Raw genomic sequence first — 20,906 nt, forward strand, 5'->3', positions numbered from 1 at the left:
TCCCCAAAGTCTCCAAAGAAAATACAAAAGCACATTTCCTTATATATTTTCTGGGACCAATTAGTTATTGAAAGTATTTGCTTTTGATTTAGTGTTCTTTTTCTTCATTACTGCAGTTATTGTGTATATTCATTAGATCTGTAAAGGGCCTCATAGTCCTTCTGGTCCAATTTCCTCATTTGTCAAGTGAGGAAACCAAATCTGAAGAGGTTAAGTGACTTGTCCAGTTCAACACAGCTAGTATGTGTTGGAAATGAGATTTTAAGACAAGTATCCTGACTTCTGGCTATTTACTTTATCCAATGTGCCATATTTTCTTTCTTGGTTCTGCTTACTTTACTAAGTTTCTGTTCCTACAAGACTTCTCACATTTCTCTAAATCCATCATATTATTTTTATTATATCTTATTATATATGTCAAAGTAATAATATTTCTTTACATTTACATGCCATAATCTGTTTAGATATTACTCAATGATAAGAACTCACTATTTTTCTGATAGCTATGAGGTGAAAGTAGTGCAACCAAAATTAGAAGGGAAACATCAAACTGGGAAAAAATTATGACAAATTTCTCTGATAAAGGTATCATTTCTTAAATATATAAAGAACTAAGTTAATTTTGTAAAAATCCATGTCATTTCCCAACTAATAAATGGTCAAAGTATATGAATAGGCAGTTTTCAGATGAAGAAATCAAAGCTATCAAAAATCATATGAAAAAATGTTCCAAATCACTCTTGATTAGAAAAATTAAAACTCTAAGGTACCACCTCAAACCTATCATACTGGACAATATGACAGTAAAGGAAAGTGACAAAAATTTGCTCTTTTTGTGGTGGCAAAGAATTGGAAAATGAAAAGATGTTCCTCCATTGGGGAATAGCTGAACAAATAGTGGAATATGATGGTGATGAAATACTATTGAACTATAAGGAATGATGAGCAAGATGATATCAAAAGAGCTAGAAATACCAAATGGACCGATGCAGAGCAAGATAAGCAGAACCAGGAAAATACTGTACACAGTAATAGCAATATTGTGGAATGATCAAATGTAAGCAGAACCAGGAAAATACTGTACACAGTAATAGCAATATTGTGGACTTAGTTACTCTCAGAAATACAATGACAAGGACATATCTGAGGGACTTATGACAAAGAATACTATCCACCTCCAGAGAAGGAACTATAGGAGTAGGAATGCAGATGGAATCATATGATTTACCACTTGTTTATTTGGGCATGTGTTTTAGGGTTTTGGTTTTATAAGATTATTCACTTTCAAAAATGAATAATATGAAAAAGTTTTGAGTGATAATACATATATAACCCAGATTGAATTTGCCAGCTTTGGGAGTAGGGAGAGAATAAGAGAGTGAGAACATTTGGATCATATAACTTTGGAAAACTTATGTGTAAATTCATTATTAAAATTTAAAAACAAATTAAAAAACAAATTAACCATAGATGAACAAAATACCTAGGAATATGTCTTCTAGAGACAATATGAACATAACTATAAAATCATTTTTATGAAAATATTCCAATTTAAATAGTTAGAAAAATATTAATTGTTCATGGGCAGGCAGAGCCAGTATAACTAAAATGACAATTCTACTTAATCAACTTATTCAATGTTATATTAATTAAATTATTGTTACTTTATTGAACTAGGAAAAATAATAAGAAAATTCATTTGGAAAAACAAAAGGTCAAGAATATCAAAGGAAAAGTGAAAAAATTGTTAAAGAAATTTAGTAGTACTAGATTTTGAACTGTATTATAAAGCAGTAATTACCAAAACTCTCAGGTACTGAGTTAAGAAATAGAAAAGTAGATCAGTGGAACATAATACGTATACAACAAATAGCTGTAAAATAGTATAGTAATCTTGGGTTTACAAAGGTAAAAATCCAAGTCTTTGGAATAAGAATTCACTATTTGGTAAAAATTATTAGGGAAACTGGAAAACAGTTTGGCAGAAACCAGATACAGACCATTATCTTTCAATATTTACCAAGATAAGATCAAAATGGATATATTACCTAGGTAAAGGGAGATATTATAAGCAAATTAGAAGAACAGGAAATATATTACCTATCAGATTTATAGATAGGAGAAAAAATTAAGACTAACCAAGAGACAGAAAACATTGTGAAATATAAAACTGATCATTTTAAATGCACTAAACTGAAATATTTTTGTCAAAATAAAATGAATATAGCCAAGATTAGAAGTAAAGCAATAAGTTGGGGGAAAGTTTTTATAGAAAGTTTTTCTGCTAGATGTCACATATCTAAAATGTATAGAGGACTGTGTCAAATATATAATAATATGATCCATTTCCCAAATGATAAATGGTCAAAAGATATGAATAAACAATTTTTGGATGAAGGAATTGAGGCCGTATATAACAATATGGGAAAATCCTCTAACTCTATCAATTAGAGAAATACAAATGAAAACAACTTTGAGATATCATCTTACATCTATCAAATTGGCTAAAGCAATAAAAGGTCAAAATGACAACTGTTGGAGGAGATGTGGAAAAATGAGGACATTAATATGTTCGTGGAACTGTGAACTGATCCAACTCTTTTGAAGAGTAATCTGGAATTATACTATAAGAGTTATAAGACTGTGTCTATCTTTCAACCCAGCAATGCCACTATTAGGTTTATTTCATAAGGTGATGAAGGAAAAAGAAAAAGAAACCATTTGTTCTAAAGTATTTTTTAGAAGGTGGAGCCAAGATGGTGGCTTAGTAGCAGTGAAAACTGAAATTGCTCTGACAATGCTTCCAAAATAATCTTTAAAAAGCACCTCAAAATGACAGAAGTAAAAAACCAACAGCAAAACAGAGGGAGGTGGCTCACCCACTGAATATAACTTGAAAATTAAGCAGAGAGAGTTGATTTTCATGGGATAAGAGGGAAGCAGAAGCAAAATTGCACAGGAAGGAGTGCTGACTGATTACACCCCTGCCTTTTGCACCAGCTTTCATGCCTGGGCATAGGTCATCTTCAGGATTCCAGGACCCGGGCTACACCAACAAAAGAATCCCTGAGATCCACCTCCTTGAAGTCCCAGCCCTGGCATCAGCCAATAGTGAAGTGCAGAAGTACTTTCTGGGCCCTTTCAAGCCTTCACTATTGAGGTAAAGATGTAGCCCCAGGGCCAAATAGCTCATGGTGGTGAGCCCTGCAAGCCAGCAGCAGAGGAGATAGAATCATCAGCTTTCATATTTCCCAGACCACAGGCAAAAAAATGGCTAGGAAAATGAGCAAACAGCAAAAGAAACTCCTAACCCTAGAAAATTTCTATGCTGACAAAGAGCAAAGTACAAAATCAAAAGGGGATGGTGAAATCCAAACAACAATATGCAAAACAAAAAGAAAAATGGAAATTGTTCTCAAACTCTGGAAGAACTATAAAAGGAATCCAAAGATCAAATAAGATAGGTCAAAGAAAACTAGGGAAAAGAAATTAAAGTAATGCAAAAAGAAAATAACAGCTTAAAAAGCAAAATTGGTCAACTGCAAAAAGAGGCATAAAAATCCAAAGAAGAAAAGAGTTTTCTAAAAGACAAAATTGGCCTACTGGAAGAAGAGGGGGGGAAATTCAATTTAAAAAGAATGTCATGAAAAGTAAAATGCACCAAATGGAAAAGGAGAATCAAAAGGTCATGGAAGAAAATCAGTCTTTAAAACTTAGAATTGGACAAATAGAAGCTAATGACTTCACAAGACGTCAAGAAACAATAAAACAAAATCAAAAGAATGAAAAAATGGGGGGAAAGTGAAATATCTCATTGAAAAAAACAACTGACATGAAAAATAGATCCAGGAGAAATAATTTAAGAATTATTGGACTACCTGAAAGTTATTACCAAAAAAAAAAAAAAAGAAAGGCTAGATATATTACAAGAAATTATCCAAGAAAACTGCCCTGATAGTCTTGAACAATAGAGTAAAATAGAAATTGAAAGAATCTACAGGTCACTTCCTGCTACAAATCCACAAAAGACAACCCCCAGCAATGTTATATCCAAGTTCAAGAATCCCAGGCCAACGAGGAAAACATTGTAAGCAGCCAGAAAGAAACAATTCAAATATCATGGAGCCCCAGTCAGGATTACACAGGATCTGGCAGCTTCCACACTGAAAGACTAGAAGGCTTGGAATATGATATTCCAGAAGGCAAGGGAATTGGGTTTGCAACCAAGAATCACCTACTCATCAAAACTGACTACATTCTTTCAGGGGAAAGTATGGTCATTTAATAAAATAGAAAATTTCCTAGCATTCCTGAAGGAAAAAACTGACAAAATATTTTAGCAACTTTTTGTGGTGGCTAAGAACTGGAAACTGAAGGGATGGTTAACCAAGTTGTGGTATATGATTTTACTGAAATACTATTGTGCCATAAGAAATGACAAATAAGATGATTACAAAAAACCTGGGAAAACATATGACATATGAAGAAATACAACATGATGTGAGCAAAACCAGAAGAACATTGTATACAATAACAACAATACATGATGAGCAACAGTTAATGACTTAACTATTTTCAAGAAGGCAAAGATCCAGGATAACTCCAAGGGGCTCATGGTGAAAAAAAGATAACCACCATCATAGAAAGAACAGGTGAACTCTGAATGCAGATTGAAACATACCATTCATCACTTTATTTCCTCCATGAATTTTTCTTTAGATTCAGCAGTACACACCTCATTTCACAACATGATGGGCAGGGAAATATGTATTATATGATAGCATACATACAACCTATATCATATTACCTGCCTTATTGGGGATGAGAGAAAGAGAACATGTATTTTAAATGCCAGAAAATGAATATAAAAATTGTAATGTGTAATATGAAAAACATCTTTTAAAATTAAACTCCCCCAAAGATGAATGAGACTAGAAACTGATGGAGAAGCATATATTACACTTTGGAATTGCTTTAAAATGTGCAAACACATCTAAACTGCACTATTACAGTGAAGGTTTTCAAAATATGGCTACATATGTCCAGATGGCTGAGCATAGCTTCAACATAGAGAGGGATTGGACTGCTATTATTATTTTAAGCTTTTGAGACACCTGGAAATCAACTTCTTTATAAAGATGAAATAAGAATTCTATTTATATTAACAATTGTATCAATATTAAACATTGATAGAATACATCTTAAGCAATGAATTAGCCTTGAAAAGTTGTTCTTAATTTAATTTTTAAGGTGATTTAAAAAACTCTTCACATTATGAAAATGGTATTTGTCTGGTATTTTCCCCATTCAATTTGTTCCAGCAGTTTAGGCTGGCATAATGAAATAGTGAGATTATTATTTCTTGATGATATGTAAACCAAAGGAATGTGAAGGAATAAAACAAAGTGATACTGTGGAAAATGAGAATATTTCAAGATAGCAGTAATGTAAGAAGTAGAAAAGTATTAAGTGTAAGTATTTAGATAATCATATCTCTGAAGATAGAGGCAATTTCAGCCAGAAGAGCAGCCCACTCAACCCAAAAACATCAAACAAATCATAATTTTAGGTCCAGTTAACAATGGTGATCAGCTGCTTTTCTTATACTGAAGAAAACTCCAACTCAATTTCTTTTTTGGATACTTGAAGATTTAATTTACACCAGACTTTCTATAACATTAACTATATCATATTTTTCCCCTCATTCCACAGAATGACCAATGACAAAATGAGCTGTCAATTGTGGAAGTGCTTAACTTACATTATAGAAAATATAAGAGATTAAAAAAACTAAAATACCATTGAATTGAAGCATATAGTTCTTGTATATATTTAAAACATAATTTTAAAAGCCCAGTAGAATATTATTCAGCAATCATGGAAAAGATAATGCATTTTTCATAGAAGCCCTTATATTATGCTTGACATAAAAACATGGGGAGAACTAAGAGCCAGAAGGATATGTGAAATATAATATTTTATGTAAAATATGGGGTGCTTCATGATTTTCCATCCTGGAGCAGGAATCATATTAACTCATCATTATACATTCCAATTTTAGTATACATACTTCTGATGAATGCCAAAATGTCATTTGCAATGGAAATGTGTTTCATTATGTTAAAATACCAGTAACATAAACTGTTATAAAAATATTGCATCTTGCTATTAGCAATAAGCAACAGATCTGTTCTTAGAAGATTTAGTTACTTAATTTCACTGGGCCTCAGTTTCCTGATGTGTAAGATAAAGGAGTTGCACTATATAACATCTGAAGTCCCTTCCAAATATAAATAAATGTTAAAAGGGAAATTGTTAAACGCCAAGGAAATACATTTAATAAATCACTTAACTAAACTATTGGTTACTTGTATAGAGCAAAATAAAACATGTAAAAATGGTTATAGTAAGATGTAATTAGAAAAGATGAATAATCCTCATAAATTAATATCATGGAATTCATAGTATAGAGGAGTCATTAATTAATGTCAAAGCTATTTTGAAAGGATGAATTTTTCCATTAAGTCCTTTCCACATCCTTGGACTTGTACATTGGGAATAACTGGCTTTAAGAATGTGAACTCATTGGTCCCCAAGCCACTGGTCAGGCACACCTCATACTGGTAGCTCTGGGATAGAGTCCCAGTTCCATTTACATCCAAGAAGTGACCTGCTGAGGTTCCATGGGATCCAAAGTAGCCACTATTCAAGGTGTCTCTTTTTTTCCTCCAAAGACTTACAGAAATGAACAAGATTATGGAGATCAGGAAGAGAAAAGACACAGAGGCCAGAGAAATCACTAAGTAAATGGTGAGAGACTCAGTCTGGGCCTGCTCCTTAGTTGCATCTGACAGATTAATGTAGGGCTCAGAGAAGTCATCAACCAAGATCACATTCAATGTGGCCACTGTGGACAGAGATGGTTGTCCATTATCCTTCACCAAGATGCTTTATGGCATCTCGATCACTAATAGGTCTTGCTGTATGAACTTCTCCATTATGGGTCCACACAGTGAAAAGCCCAGGGTCTGTAGCTTTAAGCAGTTGATAAGATAGCCAGGAATTTTGTCCTGAATCTCCATCTATGGCTACCACCTTGGTTACTAGGTAACCGGGGTCTGCCACCCTTGGTACCAGATCATTACAGGGACCCGTACCATTCTGCAGTGGGACCAGCACAAAAGGAGAGTTGTCATTCTCATCTTGTACCATAACTTGAACCAGAGTATGGTTGCTCAAAGATGGAGAGCCACCATCAGTTGCCTTCACAGTGAAATGTATTGTTTGGATGGCTTCATAATCCAGGGATCTCAGGGCATAAAGGTATCCATTGTCAGAGTTGATGGAGATGTAGGAGAAGAGGGGCAACTTTTCATCCTTGAGAGGCAGCAATGAATAGGTGACTTTGGCATTGGTGCCTATGTCCTTATCACTGGAACTGACACTGCCAATATGGACAGCAAGGATATTGTTCTCCCTGAGGTAGAATGTATAGGCTATCTGAGTAAATTCTGGTGGGTTGTCATTGACATCAGAGATGAACACTGTGAGGTTATACTCAGTTTTCAGTCTTGGAGAACCAAAATCAGTGATAGTAATGGTGATGTTATACTCTGCCTTATTCTCTCTGTCCAGTGTTTCTTCTGTTACCAAGACATAGATATTTTCAAATTGCTCTTTCAGGACAAAAGGAAGATCTTCCTGGATGGAACAAACCATCCTTCCATTGTCCCCAGAGTCACGATCTTGGATGCTGAAAATAGCGACCACAGTCTCAGAAGAGTTCTCTGGGATATTGCTGGTAAATGATGACACTCTCAGTTCTGGGGGATTGTCGTTCAGATCTGTCACTTGAACCAAGAGACTGCATTTTGCAGAAAGGCCCCCGCCATCTGTGGCTTCGATATATAGATGATATGTTTCAATTTCCTCAAAATCTACTGTTCTTTTCAGTCGAATGTCTCCTGAGATAAGGTCTACTCCAAATGTTTGACCGACTTTTGCAGTTGCTTGGAATAAAGTATAAGTTATATCTCCATTGACACCAGCATCTAAATCTCGAGCAGAAACAGTCACAACTAGGGAACCAACGGGGCTGTTCTCAGGAATCTGCACTTCATATCGAGGCTGAGCAAACACAGGTGTGTTATCATTGATGTCCACAACAGTGATCCGCACTTGGGCGGTCCCAGACCTCACTGGGGACCCACCATCCATGGCCATGAAGGTTAATGCCAGTTCTGGCTGCTCCTCACGATCCAGAACTTTCCAACACCAACAGATGCTATAATACCTCTAAGTCATTGAAGTGTGCTTTTTTAAGAACTGTAACTTTTGTTCATTACTTGAATCAATATCCATTAAAAAAAAAACCATAATAGGGGGCAGTGGGTAGCTCAGTGGAGTGAGAGTCAGACCTAGAGACAGGAGGTCCTAGGTTCAAACCCGGCCTCAGCCACTTCCCAGCTGTGTGACCCTGGGTAAGTCACTTGACCCCCATTGCCCACCCTTACCAATCTTCCACCTATGAGACAATACACCGAAGTACAAGGATGTAAAAAAAAACCATAACATTTAAACCACAAAGACAGTAGCAAAATATTCATATATACCATACCATGAAATTTAGCACTCTACTGATAGAAAACTAAAGTTCAGTTCAATCAAGTTTTATCTGGTTTTATTTGGTTAAGAGCAGGCATTTTGAGTTAGCTTACCATTAGCACATACATATAACCATTATTGTCACAAAATGAAACCTTATCAAAATTATTGGTTGTCTCAATAATTTTGCACACTACTGTAGATGACATAGTCCAAATTGTTCTTTATTAGAAGTGATGAAACTAAGGCCACAAAATGCTGATATATATTTATTAATATAAGCTACCACAAGTTCCTATTTAGATAGATGGCATTATTCTCGACCTTTGTTATGCTATCACCTGTCTTATAGTTTCATAACAGATATTCCTCTTACAAGACCATTTAATTTTAAGTTTTTCTTTCACCATCTAAAGATGAAGTACTAAAATTATAATTTTCCCCAAGTTTAGGAAGGGAGCTCATTTTTTTTGAGAACAGAAAATAATTTTTGAGAGATAGTTGAACAGGTGTCATAACAGTGTGGGTAGAATGCAGAACATGGCTTTAGGAAGGGCTAGGTCTACATCCTGCATTTAACACTGACTACTTTTTCAACTATGAGTAAATCTCTTCATCTTGTTGAGCCTAGGAAACTATCATTTATGGCCTGAGTTCTTGGAATTCTCAAATCAGGTAAATGACAAGCCTTTCATGTTTTGTCACCATTTTCATAAAGAAACACAAAAATAATGGAATGCATTTATTATTTAAAGCAGAGAACTCACTTTTAACATAGTAAAAAAGTAAACATCTCTTTAGCCACTTGCCTCATGAGGGCATACCTATGAAGTGAAAGGTAAACATAAAGGTATGTAAAATAGAATGTGAGTGAAATTCTAAAATTGATCAACAGTAGAAATGAATCTCATTTTTAAAAATTTGAGAGATGATAGTTCAACTTCCCACTTTATTATTTGAAGGTTAAATATAATTAAAATGCAATTAACTACAGGCAGATTATGTAAAATGTAAGGACATTACATCTTCAGTTTGTTAGCTAGCTAAAATCTTTCGTTAATGAAAATCATCACCAAAAAGTTTTCCTGTCTGCCTATAAGCTCTATGATTTGGATCCAGGACTATCATAAATCCAATTGCTGGCCACATGGGAGAAAAAATCACAGATCCAGGAAGTCTCAGTATCTAAATAACAAGTCATAGAAATGTCAAAGAAACAATAAATTTACACAATTTACATACTAACCACAAGTTGAAGAATTTTCCCATTTAACCAAGCATATAGGTATTTTGGAAATTCTGATCTCTTTCCAGAGGCTGGAGGAGGGTCCCTGTGGACAACTGGCTTCAGAAACTTGAATTCAGTGTTCGCTGAGCCAGTGGTCAAATACACCTCAAATTGGTAGCTCTGGGAAAGAGTCCTAGTGCCATTGGCTTCCACCAATTGACCGGAGTATCGGCAGTTGGGTCCTAAGTGATCACCTTGTGACGACCCTTTTCCTCCACAGTCGTATGGCAAAGAACAAGATGAGGGAGAGGAGGTACAGAATGGAGATCAAAACCAAAGAAATGACCAAATAAACTGTAAGGGAGGCATTCTGTACCTCATCTTTGGGCAAATCAGGAAGCTTCACAAAAGGCTCAGAGAATCCATCTACCAAGAGTACATTTAGCATGGCCACTGTGTTCTCTCCCCATTGTCCTTCACATGCACCAAGACTTGCCTCTCTTTGATAGCATCTCTGTCACTGATGGGTCTTGCTGTTCACACTTCTCCTTTATGAGCCCACATGGTGAAGAGTCCTAGGTCTGTGGCTTTGAGCAGCTGATAGGAAAGCCAGGAATTCTGTCCAGAATCCTCATCCATAGCAACAACCTTGGTTACCAGATAACCTGATTCTGCTGTTCGGGGTACCAGGTCATTGCAGGGAGCTGTCCCATTCTGCAGGCAGTACAGAACAAAAGGAGAGTTGTCATTCTCATCTAGCACCACAATATGAACCAGAGCCTGGCTGCTCAGGGCTGGGGTGCCTCCATCAGTCGCCTTGACAGTAAACTGAAAAGCTTGGATGGTTTCATAATACAGGGATCTCAGAGCATAGAGATGCCCCTTGTCTGAATTGATGGAGATGTAAGAGAAGAGGAGCAGGTCTCCAGTCTCTGAAGGCAGAAGGGAATAGGTGATTTTGGCATTAGTCCCTGAATCACTATCTCTGGCACTGACACTGCCAACGTAGAAGGCTGGGCTATTGTTCTCCTGGAGATAGAGGATGTATCTTGTCTGAATAAATACTGGGGGGTTGTCGCTGATGTCAGAAATGAACACTTTGATGTTGTGCTCTGTTTTCAGTCTTGGGGATCCCAAATCCATGACAGAAATGGTGATGTGGTACTCTGCTTTGACCTCTCTGTCTAGAACTCCCTCAGTTATTATTGAGTAGAAATTCTCCAAGTGAGGTTTCAAGGAGAAAAGAAGATCCTCTTGAATGGAGCAAATCATCCTTCATTTTCCCCGGAGTCACAATCTCTGATGCTGAAAACAGTGGCCACACTCTCAGGAATGTTCTCTGGGATAGGGCTAGTTAGTGACAATATAGTCAGTTCCGGGGAATTGTCATTCAGATCCATCACCAAAACAGTGCATTTTCCAGAAAGGGCCCCAATGTCTGTGGCCTCAATATCCACCTCATATTTCTGAATTGCCTCAAAATCCAGGTGTTTTTTAAGTCGAATCTCTCCAGAGAGGGGATCTACTTCAAATGTTTGGCTGACTTCATTGGAAGCTTGGAATAAGGCATAGGCTACATCCCCATTTATTCTAATGTCTAAATCTCCAGCAGAGACAGTCACTACTGGTGAACCAATGAGACTGTTTTCTGGAATCTGCACTTGATACAACGACTGAACAAACATAGGAGCATTGTCATTGACATCCACAACGGTGATCCTTACTTGTGGCAATGCCAGACTCAGGAGAGTCCCACCATCCATGGCTGTGAGGGTTAGTGTGAGCTCTGGCTGCTCCTCAAGATCCAGAGCTTTTTCCAACACCAGTTTTGGGATCTTTCTGCCATCATTGCGAGTGTGAGTGTGAAGAAGGAAATGAGAGTTATGGTTGATGGTGTAATTCTGAAGGTTATTAACACCAACATCCCAGTCCTCAGCGATTTTTAAAGGAAAAACAGTCCCTGGCATGGTGCTTTCTGATATTCTCAAGCGCATATCAGAGTCTAGGAAAGTGGATGAGTAGTGATTTTATCTCTCACCTGCAGTTCCGCCTGGAAAAACTGCAAAGGGTTTTGCAGTAAAATCTGGAAAGGCAGCACACAGGGCTCAGTGGGGCCACACAGCTCTTCTCGATCTAATTTCTCCTTTAGAAACAAATCTCCTGTCTTCTGATCCAATTGCAAAAACTGCTTGTTATGGTTGGAGGCTACCCGGGAATCCCGCACGTACAATTTCCCTACTTCCAGACCCAGAGCTTCCACCACATTGGCCACAAATCAACCACTCTCCATCTCCTCTAGTGATTCTAGTCCAACTGCTTCCTTTTACATATGAATCGACAGAATAAGAAAAAGGCTTTCCAAATATATATTAGATTTATATAAAATAATATTAAGGTAAAGAAATGCTCAAAGTTGAAATACAAATGGAATTAAATTAATTGAACATATGCATGTTTCTATGTATAAAGATCACCACTGATTCCATTCTTCACTGCATTTATGTATTGTTAACCATCCTTCTTTCTATAACAGATGCTCATCTTAAAAAGATGTCACATAAAAATATCTCTCTAATGTTTAGTGAAAAGTATTAAAATTAGGATTCCATTTAGGGAAAAAATAGAAGGCTGAAAACTTGCTTTTGAAAACAGTATGCCAACTCAGTAAGGAAGGCTCCAGTGTACATAAATTTGGGGAAGTAAAGTATTGCATAAGGTAGAGGGAGAATTCCATAAGAGTTTATAGTTATTGATTGTTTAGGCAAAAGGTACAGGCTGGTATAAAGATTATACCAAAATGTATCTTTTATTGAAAATGTTATAAAGGATAACCAATTGTCTTCCTGTAAACACAATCAGATATTTCACTTAATTTAATCCATTTATTAGAAAGAAACTCATCAAGTTGAGTTTCCTTGTTCATAGTTTATCTAGGTCCATTTCAATTTAACAATGTTGGTGTATCCTAAGGCTAGATCTATATGGGTCAAAATAACTGCGAACTATTTGTTGTTCTACTGTAAGTTTAATTACGTATACTGGACAAATGAATAAACCAGGTTAAAAGTTGGCAGTTGTGCTTGAAAACATTTTTGTTAAACATCATAAAAGGTGTTGGTTGAGAATATCATTGAAGTCAATTTTGAGAAAATAAAGTATTTTTTGTCATCTACATTGGATTGAAACTTCCATCAAATGACTGAAATTTCTAGGTATCAAGATTGCTGTTGCAAAATATTTCATAAGGATCATTAAAGTAGATTTGGTGCAATGCAGAGTTTAGAATATACAATGTGACAAACTTGATTAAGTTCTATTAAGAACTGGAAGAAAAAAACACAGAGTAGAACAATGATTTATTGTTAATAAAGGCTTCATAGGGAAAAAATACCAAATTCAAACAAGGCCATTTATTTTTTTAAATCTCATATTAAACTTTCAAATTTTTCCCAATATGGCATACTAATGATGTAAATTAACTACTGTTGATATTTTTTCTAGTTTATGTTTTTTATTTTTAAGAGAATAATTGATTAGCCATATGTTAGTTAATCTGTATTGGCTAATGAAGCCTGTGATAAATCTATCACTTTTTAACCATGGCTAGGGCACTATTCTCCTTCCACTTGTGGCAGTAACCTGAATTGTAGATGGAGAGTCCTGCAAGCAGTAAGGACCCTCAGAGACACTGGCTTCATACATCCAAACTGACAAATTAGAAGTTAAATTCCGGGGGCAGCTGGGTGGTTCAGTGGATTGAGAGCCAGGCCTAGAGACAGGAGGTCCTAGGTTTAAATCTGACCTCAGATACTTCCCAGCTATGTGACCTTGGGCAAGTCACTTGACCCCCATTGCCTATAAAATAAAAATAAAATAAAATAAATAAAAATAAAAAAGAAGTTAAATTCCCAGATAGGTAAAAGGAATAAAATGTTTTATGAGTAAAGCATTCTGAAATGTTAGTCATTCAAGAAAATCAATTTGAGAGGGAAGAAAAGCCAATTTCTATTTTATTATCTAGCATAGTATAGAATTTAAATGATATTAGGAACAAACATACTAAATATAGCATAAGAATTTATTCAACTTACTGGATAGCTAAAATTATCTGAAGCCCAAATAACTCATAGATTTTCAGAACCATCCATAATCTGATAATGGGAGTCAGATTTTGACTATCAAGATCAAAGTTAAGTAATGAAGAAGTTTAGGAAATTCTTTAGGAAATGAGTTTAAAACAAGATTTATTCCCTCCTTAGTCTTAGTTGAAAAGTCCCAGTATTTAATCAAGGTTAGAACTATTTTGGAATACTAGATATTCTACTGATTCCCTACCAGACAGAGGCTTGAGTTGGCATATAATTAGCTCTTCTTCAGAAATTTGAACTCATTGGTCCAGATCCACTAGTCAGACATATTTCATACTGGTAACTCTGGGACAAGGTACCAGAATGACTGACGTCCACTAAATGGTTAGGGTATGGTCCATTTGAACCAAAATAGCCACTATCTCCAGCACTCTTCTTTTTCCTCAACAAATATATTGCAATGAACAGTGTAATGGAGAATAAGAAGAGAAAGGAAATTGAGGCTAGAGAAATGACTAAATAGAATGTAAGAGAGTCAGCCATAATATTGTCATTAGTTACATCAGAGAGCTTCACATAGGGCTCAGAGAAACCATCTACTAGGAGCACATTTAGTGTAGCTTCTGTGGACAGAGATGGCTCCCCATTGTCCTTCACCAGCACCAGAAGCCTCTGCTTGATGGCATCTTTGTCAGTAATAGGCCTTGCAGTGTGCACTTCCCCATTGTGGGCCCACACAGTGAAGAGTCCTGGGTCTGTGGCCTTGAGCAGCTGGTAGGAAAGCCAGGAATTCTGCCCTGAGTCTCCATCCACAGCAACTACCTTGGTCACTAGGTAACCTGGTTCTGCTGCCCTGGGTACCAGATCATTGCAGGGAGCAGTGCCATTCTGCAATGGATATAGCACAAAGGGAGTGTTGTCATTCTCATCCTGGACCACAACCTGAACCAGAGCCTGGCTGCTTAGGCCTGGGGAGCCACCATCAGTTGCTCTTACAGTGAATTGGAAAGTTTGAATGGCTTCATAATCCAGGGATCTCAAGATGTAGAGATGGCCATTGTCTGAATTGATGGAAATGTAGGAGAAGAGGGGTAAGTCACTGATTTCAGAAGTTAGTAGTGAATAGGTGACTTTGGCATTGGTCCCTGAGTCTCTGTCACTGGCACTGACACTGCCAATGTGGAGGGCAGGGCTGTTGTTCTCTTGGAAGTAGAGTGTATAAATTGTCTGAGTAAATACCGGGGAATTGTCATTGACATCAGAGACCAGGATGGTGATGTTGTGTTCAGTTTTCAATCTTGGTGTCCCTAAATCCATGACAGTAATGGTGATGTTGTATTCAGCCCTATTCTCTCTATCCAGTTCTCTCTCGGTTAACAGAGTGTAGAAATTATCTACAGATGGTTTCAGAAGGAAGGGGAGATTATCTTGGATAGAGCAAATCATTTTCCCGTTATCTCCTGAGTCACGATCTCGTGTTTTGAACACAGCGACCAGTGTCTCAGGCAAATTTTCAGATATAGGGTTGCTCAATGAAGATATGGTGAGTTCTGGGGGATTGTCGTTCACATCTGTCACTTGGACCAAAACAGTGCATTTTCCAGAAAGACCTCCACCATCTGTGGCTTCAATTTCCACCTCATATGATTGAATTGTCTCGAAATCCAATTTTTTTCTTATCCTCACTTCTCCCGAGTTCTGATTTACTTCAAACGTTTTGCTAATTTCTTCAGAACGATGAAAAAGTGAATATGATAATTGTCCATTATTTCCTATGTCCAAATCTGTAGCAGAAACCGTGACAATCAGAGAGCCAATGAGGCTGTTTTCAGAGACCTGAACTTCATATCGGGACTGGGTAAATATCGGGATATTGTCATTGGCGTCCATTATTACAACCTTCACTTCCGCTGCCCCAGACCTTGGCGGGGACCCACCATCTAAAGCTGTAAGGGTTAATCTCATCTCAGAATGCTCCTCCCGATCCAGAGCTTTGTCCAATAGTAGTTCTGGATATTTATTGCCTTCACCGAGGGAGCGAGTGTGAATTTGGAAATGGGTACTGGGAAAAATCTTGTAGTTCTGAATGTTATTCTCCCCTACATCCAAATCCGCAGCGTTTTTTAGAGAAAATAGAGTTCCTGGTGGGGTATTCTCAGGGATTATCAGAAGCATTTCAGTTTCTAAGAAAGCGGGTGAATTGTCATTTATATCTTGGATCCGGAGCTCCATAGGAATAATCTGAAAGGGCTTTTCCAGTAAGATCTGGAAAGGTAACAAACAGGGCTCCGTGGAACCGCAAAGCTCCTCCCGGTCCAGTTTCTCCCTTAGGAGCAGATCTCCAGTCCCCAGGTTAAGCTGAAAATATTGTTGATTGTCCTCTGAGAGGACACGAGCCGCCCTGGCAGACAGCTCCCCCACCTCCAGCTTCAGGCTTTTTGCTATATTTACCACAAAGGAACCAATCTCCATTTCCTCCGCTACAGAAAACCTCCTGTTTGCTGAGCGAGCCTCACCAACGCACAATAAGATAACAAGACATATCACTTGCCTTTTAAGCTTCATTATGTCCTAGAGGTGGTCCTTTCAGTGAAAGAAATCTCGCCTTTTCTTTCTAATCCCAAACATCAGATTTGTGTTGAAGTCTCAGGAAGCTCAGGTTTGAGCTCTTAGCTCCTCCTTACAGAGTTTCTACTGGGCTTTTTTTTCCCCCAATTCTGCTTTTATCCTGATGTGAGGCTGAGTTTTGTCTCGCCTTCTTAGCCTGCAGCGCCACCAAGTGTCTGAAAGGATAACTTAATATTTTCCCATAAAATCTAATTTGTAAAAAAAAATGATGTACATGAGTTAAGGAATCTCTCAATCAGTGAAGTTTCGGGAAGAGAGGTTAGAATTGTGATGTATTATCTTCTATGAATGCTGGTAATTGTAGATAAGGAAAACAATTTCATTATCTCTATTGAAAACCTATCAGGTATTACTGCAGTAAATTGAATTTTTCCCACCATATCAGTGTTATGGATCTTATATGTTCATAAAACAAAACAAAGAAATTCCATTCTTTTACTATGCAGTATGAATTTTACCTTTGGGTTTTCATTTCTTATGCACAAGGGTGGTTATATTTCTAGCAAAAATCAGGTATCCCTTTATTATTGTTCTTCAGTTGTATCCAACTCATCATAACCCCATTTGGGATTTTCTTGGGAAAGATACTGGAGTGTTTTGCTATTTCCTTTTCTAGCTCATTTTACAACTGAGGAAACAGGGGTGAACAGAGTTAAGTGACTTGCCCAGGATCACACAGCTAGTAAGTGTCAGAGACTGGGTTTGAACTCAGACCTTCCTGACTCTGGGCCTAGTGCTCTATCCACTGTGCCACCTAACTGATCCAGATATCTCTGACTGCAAGAATTTTCATATGGCTTTAGACCTACCAGTCTCCTAAGATCTTTGTTTTTGAGTCCCTCATACATGAAAATATATTGGGTTCCAGGACTCTACATTGATTCATAATAGGTAATATGGAGTGGTTAACATTTAATATAGTAGACACAGCAGCTACTCAAAGAGGAATTTAACTTCAACAACTAAGAAATAATGTTTATGGAATGAGAAAACAGAACTCTTCATGTCATTTCACTTTCAATTTCTTCTTCATTCCTCTCTCATTCATGGAAGCGCATTACCAGCCTTCCAAATTGTGCAGAGGATAGGTAATGTTTGATCTTTTTCACTGCCTTCTCCACCTTAATTTGTAGAGTATAAGACAGATGGCAACATTGCTTTGGAAGAAAAATGTTGTGTTCTGTTTGGAATGCATGTTCATCATAATCTTGAAAGGTGATTTTAGGAACAATGTTAGAGTATCCAGAGTAAAACAAATTATCTTCTATTTACACTTCCAGAGATCATACCCTGAAAGGTATCTCAGAGGTATCTGAGAATAAACATAATAGGCCAAAGCATATTAGAGTTGAAAAGCACATTAATTAATCAGCAATGTGATCCCCTTTTCTATGATCTCATTGTGCACATCTTCATTTTAACTATTGATTTCACAGTGATATGGAATCCCTGACCCATGACTTGATTACAAAAGGAGTTTTGATATTGCAGTTGTTCTCAAATCTATTTGATTCTTTAATTAGATTTTGACCAGATGTAGGCTTAAGATTACATTACTTAAAACATTCTTTAAATTTTAGCTATTGGGTCTTGATCCGTTGATCAAGACATCCGTTGATCTTACACATGTAAGACCCAGTGGAATTGCTTGTTGGCTATGGGAGGGGGTGGAAGGAGGAGAGGGAAAGAAATGAATCATGTAATCATGAAAAAATATTTGTAATTAATTAATTAAGTAAGTAAACTTAAAAAATAAAACAACAATAAAATTTAGCTATTGAGCTTCTATAATTGTCTCCTTTTAGCTGTGGCTAAAGCAACAATCCTAATCAACAGGTTCTAAAAACTTTCTAGAATACATATTTTATAGGTGGGTTGGAGCTTAGGGATACTGTCCTTAGCTGTCCTTAATAAAATTATTCTAGGTCATCCTGGATAAAGGTAAAGACATTATGTGACAATAAATGTAAATCATTCTTTTTTCTCATTGAATGTATCTAACAATGACTCAACAGGTACACCCTTCTTGTATTCCCTGTATGTATAAAGAATGAGTGGAAAGAAATATGTAGTTCTGAAAACTAATTGTCTTCAAAGCTTTTTGTCTGATATTGGTCAGAGGGAAGCCAGAACTCTGGGAAGTGCTTTCTGAGCTCAAATGACAGTTGCTTTGTGATTTCAGAGGATGTTGAGGAACGGTTATCCATGATCTGCATGGTCCCTTGGACCTAATGGTTTGCAAAGGCTAGTCTAGAATCATCTTATAAAATAAAACCACCCACTTAACTGAAGAGTCCCTATCGTTTTGTTTTTATTTTTTAGGAGAAGCAGATCCTGACTCCAGACATCATCTGCAGGAAGATATTTTATGTGAGCAGTCCCAATCATTGCTATAATTTAATTTGCTGAATCTTTCACTCATTTATGTCAATCCTATGAACTTCAACATGCCTATAACTTCCAGTGCCTGAAGTAAGATTTGAGATTCCAGAGTATAGGGAAGAAAGTTGGGAGTAGATAAGAATGCAGGACCTGGATTCTGAAAGACTCACTGCTGCTCTTTCTGTGGTGGCAAAGAATTGGAAACTAAAGAGATGTTCCTCAGTTGGGGAATGGCTGAACAAATTGTGGTATATGGTGATGATGGAATACTATTGTCTTATGAGGAATGATGAACAGAATGATTTCAGAAAGAACTGGAAAGACCTATGTGTATTGATGAAGAGTGGAAGATGGTGGCATAGATGGAGCGAATCTTAGAACCTCTGCACCCTTACACATCGAGATAGAAAACAATGCACTTTGAGAAGAAAAAGGACCAAATCTAATAATGGGACGGAGCAGGGGGAACCCTACTGCAGCATAACTAAAGAGGTACGCCAAGAAAAAGGCTTCAATTCTTGAACTTTAGGGTCTGAGGGTGTAGAAGGGGAATCCCAGGATCCCAGAATGCCTCCCCCACGTGCTGTGCAGAGTGTCCAGCAGCTCCAGAAATCTCAGGACCAGTGGGCACACTGGTAGGGAGAGAGGGCCTTGCTGGCACTGGACTCAGGGAGTCAAACACAGGCACTGGAGAGGTGACTGGAGGAGAAAAAACAGAGAAACACAGCAAAAAATGTCCAGAAGATGGTGGCTTAGACAGAGCCAAACCCCAGACCACAGACAGCTTGGCTTCCTCTTACCAAGATAGAAAACGCAGGGTTTCAAGAGGAAAGAAAACCAGATCATACACAGAGGACAATCACAGGGGGACCCCACTGCTGGAGAGCTCAGTTCAACGAAAAAGTCCTTCTTGTCCCCTCACAATTTTTTTTCTGTTTGTTTGTTTTTCCCTCCCCTTGAGGTTTTAGCCTCAGGGCAGATAAAGCAGTAAGATTAATCCAATCAATAGAGGATTAATCCAAACAATTGAACAGACAAGAAATCTTCAGAGGCAGAGAAAGTAACTACAAACCTCCATTACCAGCTGGATCTTTCATCAAAGATCATTAAATACATCTGCTCAAACTAGCAGAACAAGGAAGGGAAAAAACATGAGTAAGCAACAGAAAAAGAGAAAAGAAATAACAATTGACAACTTCTTTCAAGGAAGTGAAAGGAGAGCAAATGAAACAGAAATAGAAGAAGAGGAAGTAGTTCCAGCGAACTGGACACAGGCTTTGGAAGATCTCAAAATTCAATTAACTCAAGAATTTAAAACTCAACTCAAGAACTTCAGGAACTCAAAAAGCAATCAAGAGAGGCTGGAGACAATTTGAAAAAGGAAATACATGAACTAAAACAAGAAAATAAAGTATCAAAAGCCAGAATTGGCCAGCTTGAAAATGAAGGAAAGAAGGCAAAAGTTGATCTACAAAGAAAATCAGACCAGAAAGAGAAGGATAATCAAAAAGCCAGGGATGAAATTCAGTCTTTAAAAAACAGAACTCAACAACTAGAAGCAAATGACTTCACAAGACAGCAAGAATACATTAAACAAAATTTTAAAAATGAAAAATTTGAGGAGAATATGAAACACCTCATTGATTCAACCAAAGATCTGGAGAACAGAGCTAGAAGAGACAACTTAAGAATTATTGGTTTACCAGAACATCATGATAAAAGAAAAAGTTTAGATAGCATTTTACAAGAAATTATCAGAGAAAATTGCCCAGAAATTCTTGAACTAGAGGGAAAAGTGGAAATTGACAGGATCTACAGATCACCTCCTACATTTAATCCATAACTGACAACTTCCAGGACTATTATACCCAAATTCAAAAACTACCAGACCAAGAGAAAAAATATTACAAGCTGCTAAAAAGAAGTCATTCCTATATCAGGGAACCACAGTTAGGATAACACAGGATCTGGCTGCA

General features: G+C 37.1%; 1 protein-coding gene and 2 pseudogenes across 1 annotated transcript; all 3 read right to left on the minus strand.

Annotated features, from left to right (window-relative positions):
• Positions 1 to 6,494: 6,494 nt before the first annotated feature.
• Positions 6,495 to 8,813, minus strand: LOC123233846 (annotated as a pseudogene).
• A 1,025-nt stretch (positions 8,814 to 9,838) lies between these two features.
• On the minus strand, positions 9,839 to 13,534 carry LOC123233847 (annotated as a pseudogene).
• Positions 13,535 to 14,205: 671 nt separating this feature from the next.
• On the minus strand, positions 14,206 to 16,485 carry LOC123235638 (protocadherin beta-15-like). The gene has a single exon (XM_044661829.1). The coding sequence runs from the start codon at positions 16,483 to 16,485 to the stop codon at positions 14,206 to 14,208; it is 2,280 nt and encodes a 759-aa protein (XP_044517764.1).
• Positions 16,486 to 20,906: the final 4,421 nt, after the last annotated feature.

The sequence above is a fragment of the Gracilinanus agilis genome, chromosome 2, assembly GCF_016433145.1.
Source record: "Gracilinanus agilis isolate LMUSP501 chromosome 2, AgileGrace, whole genome shotgun sequence".
NCBI lineage: Eukaryota > Metazoa > Chordata > Mammalia > Didelphimorphia > Didelphidae > Gracilinanus > Gracilinanus agilis.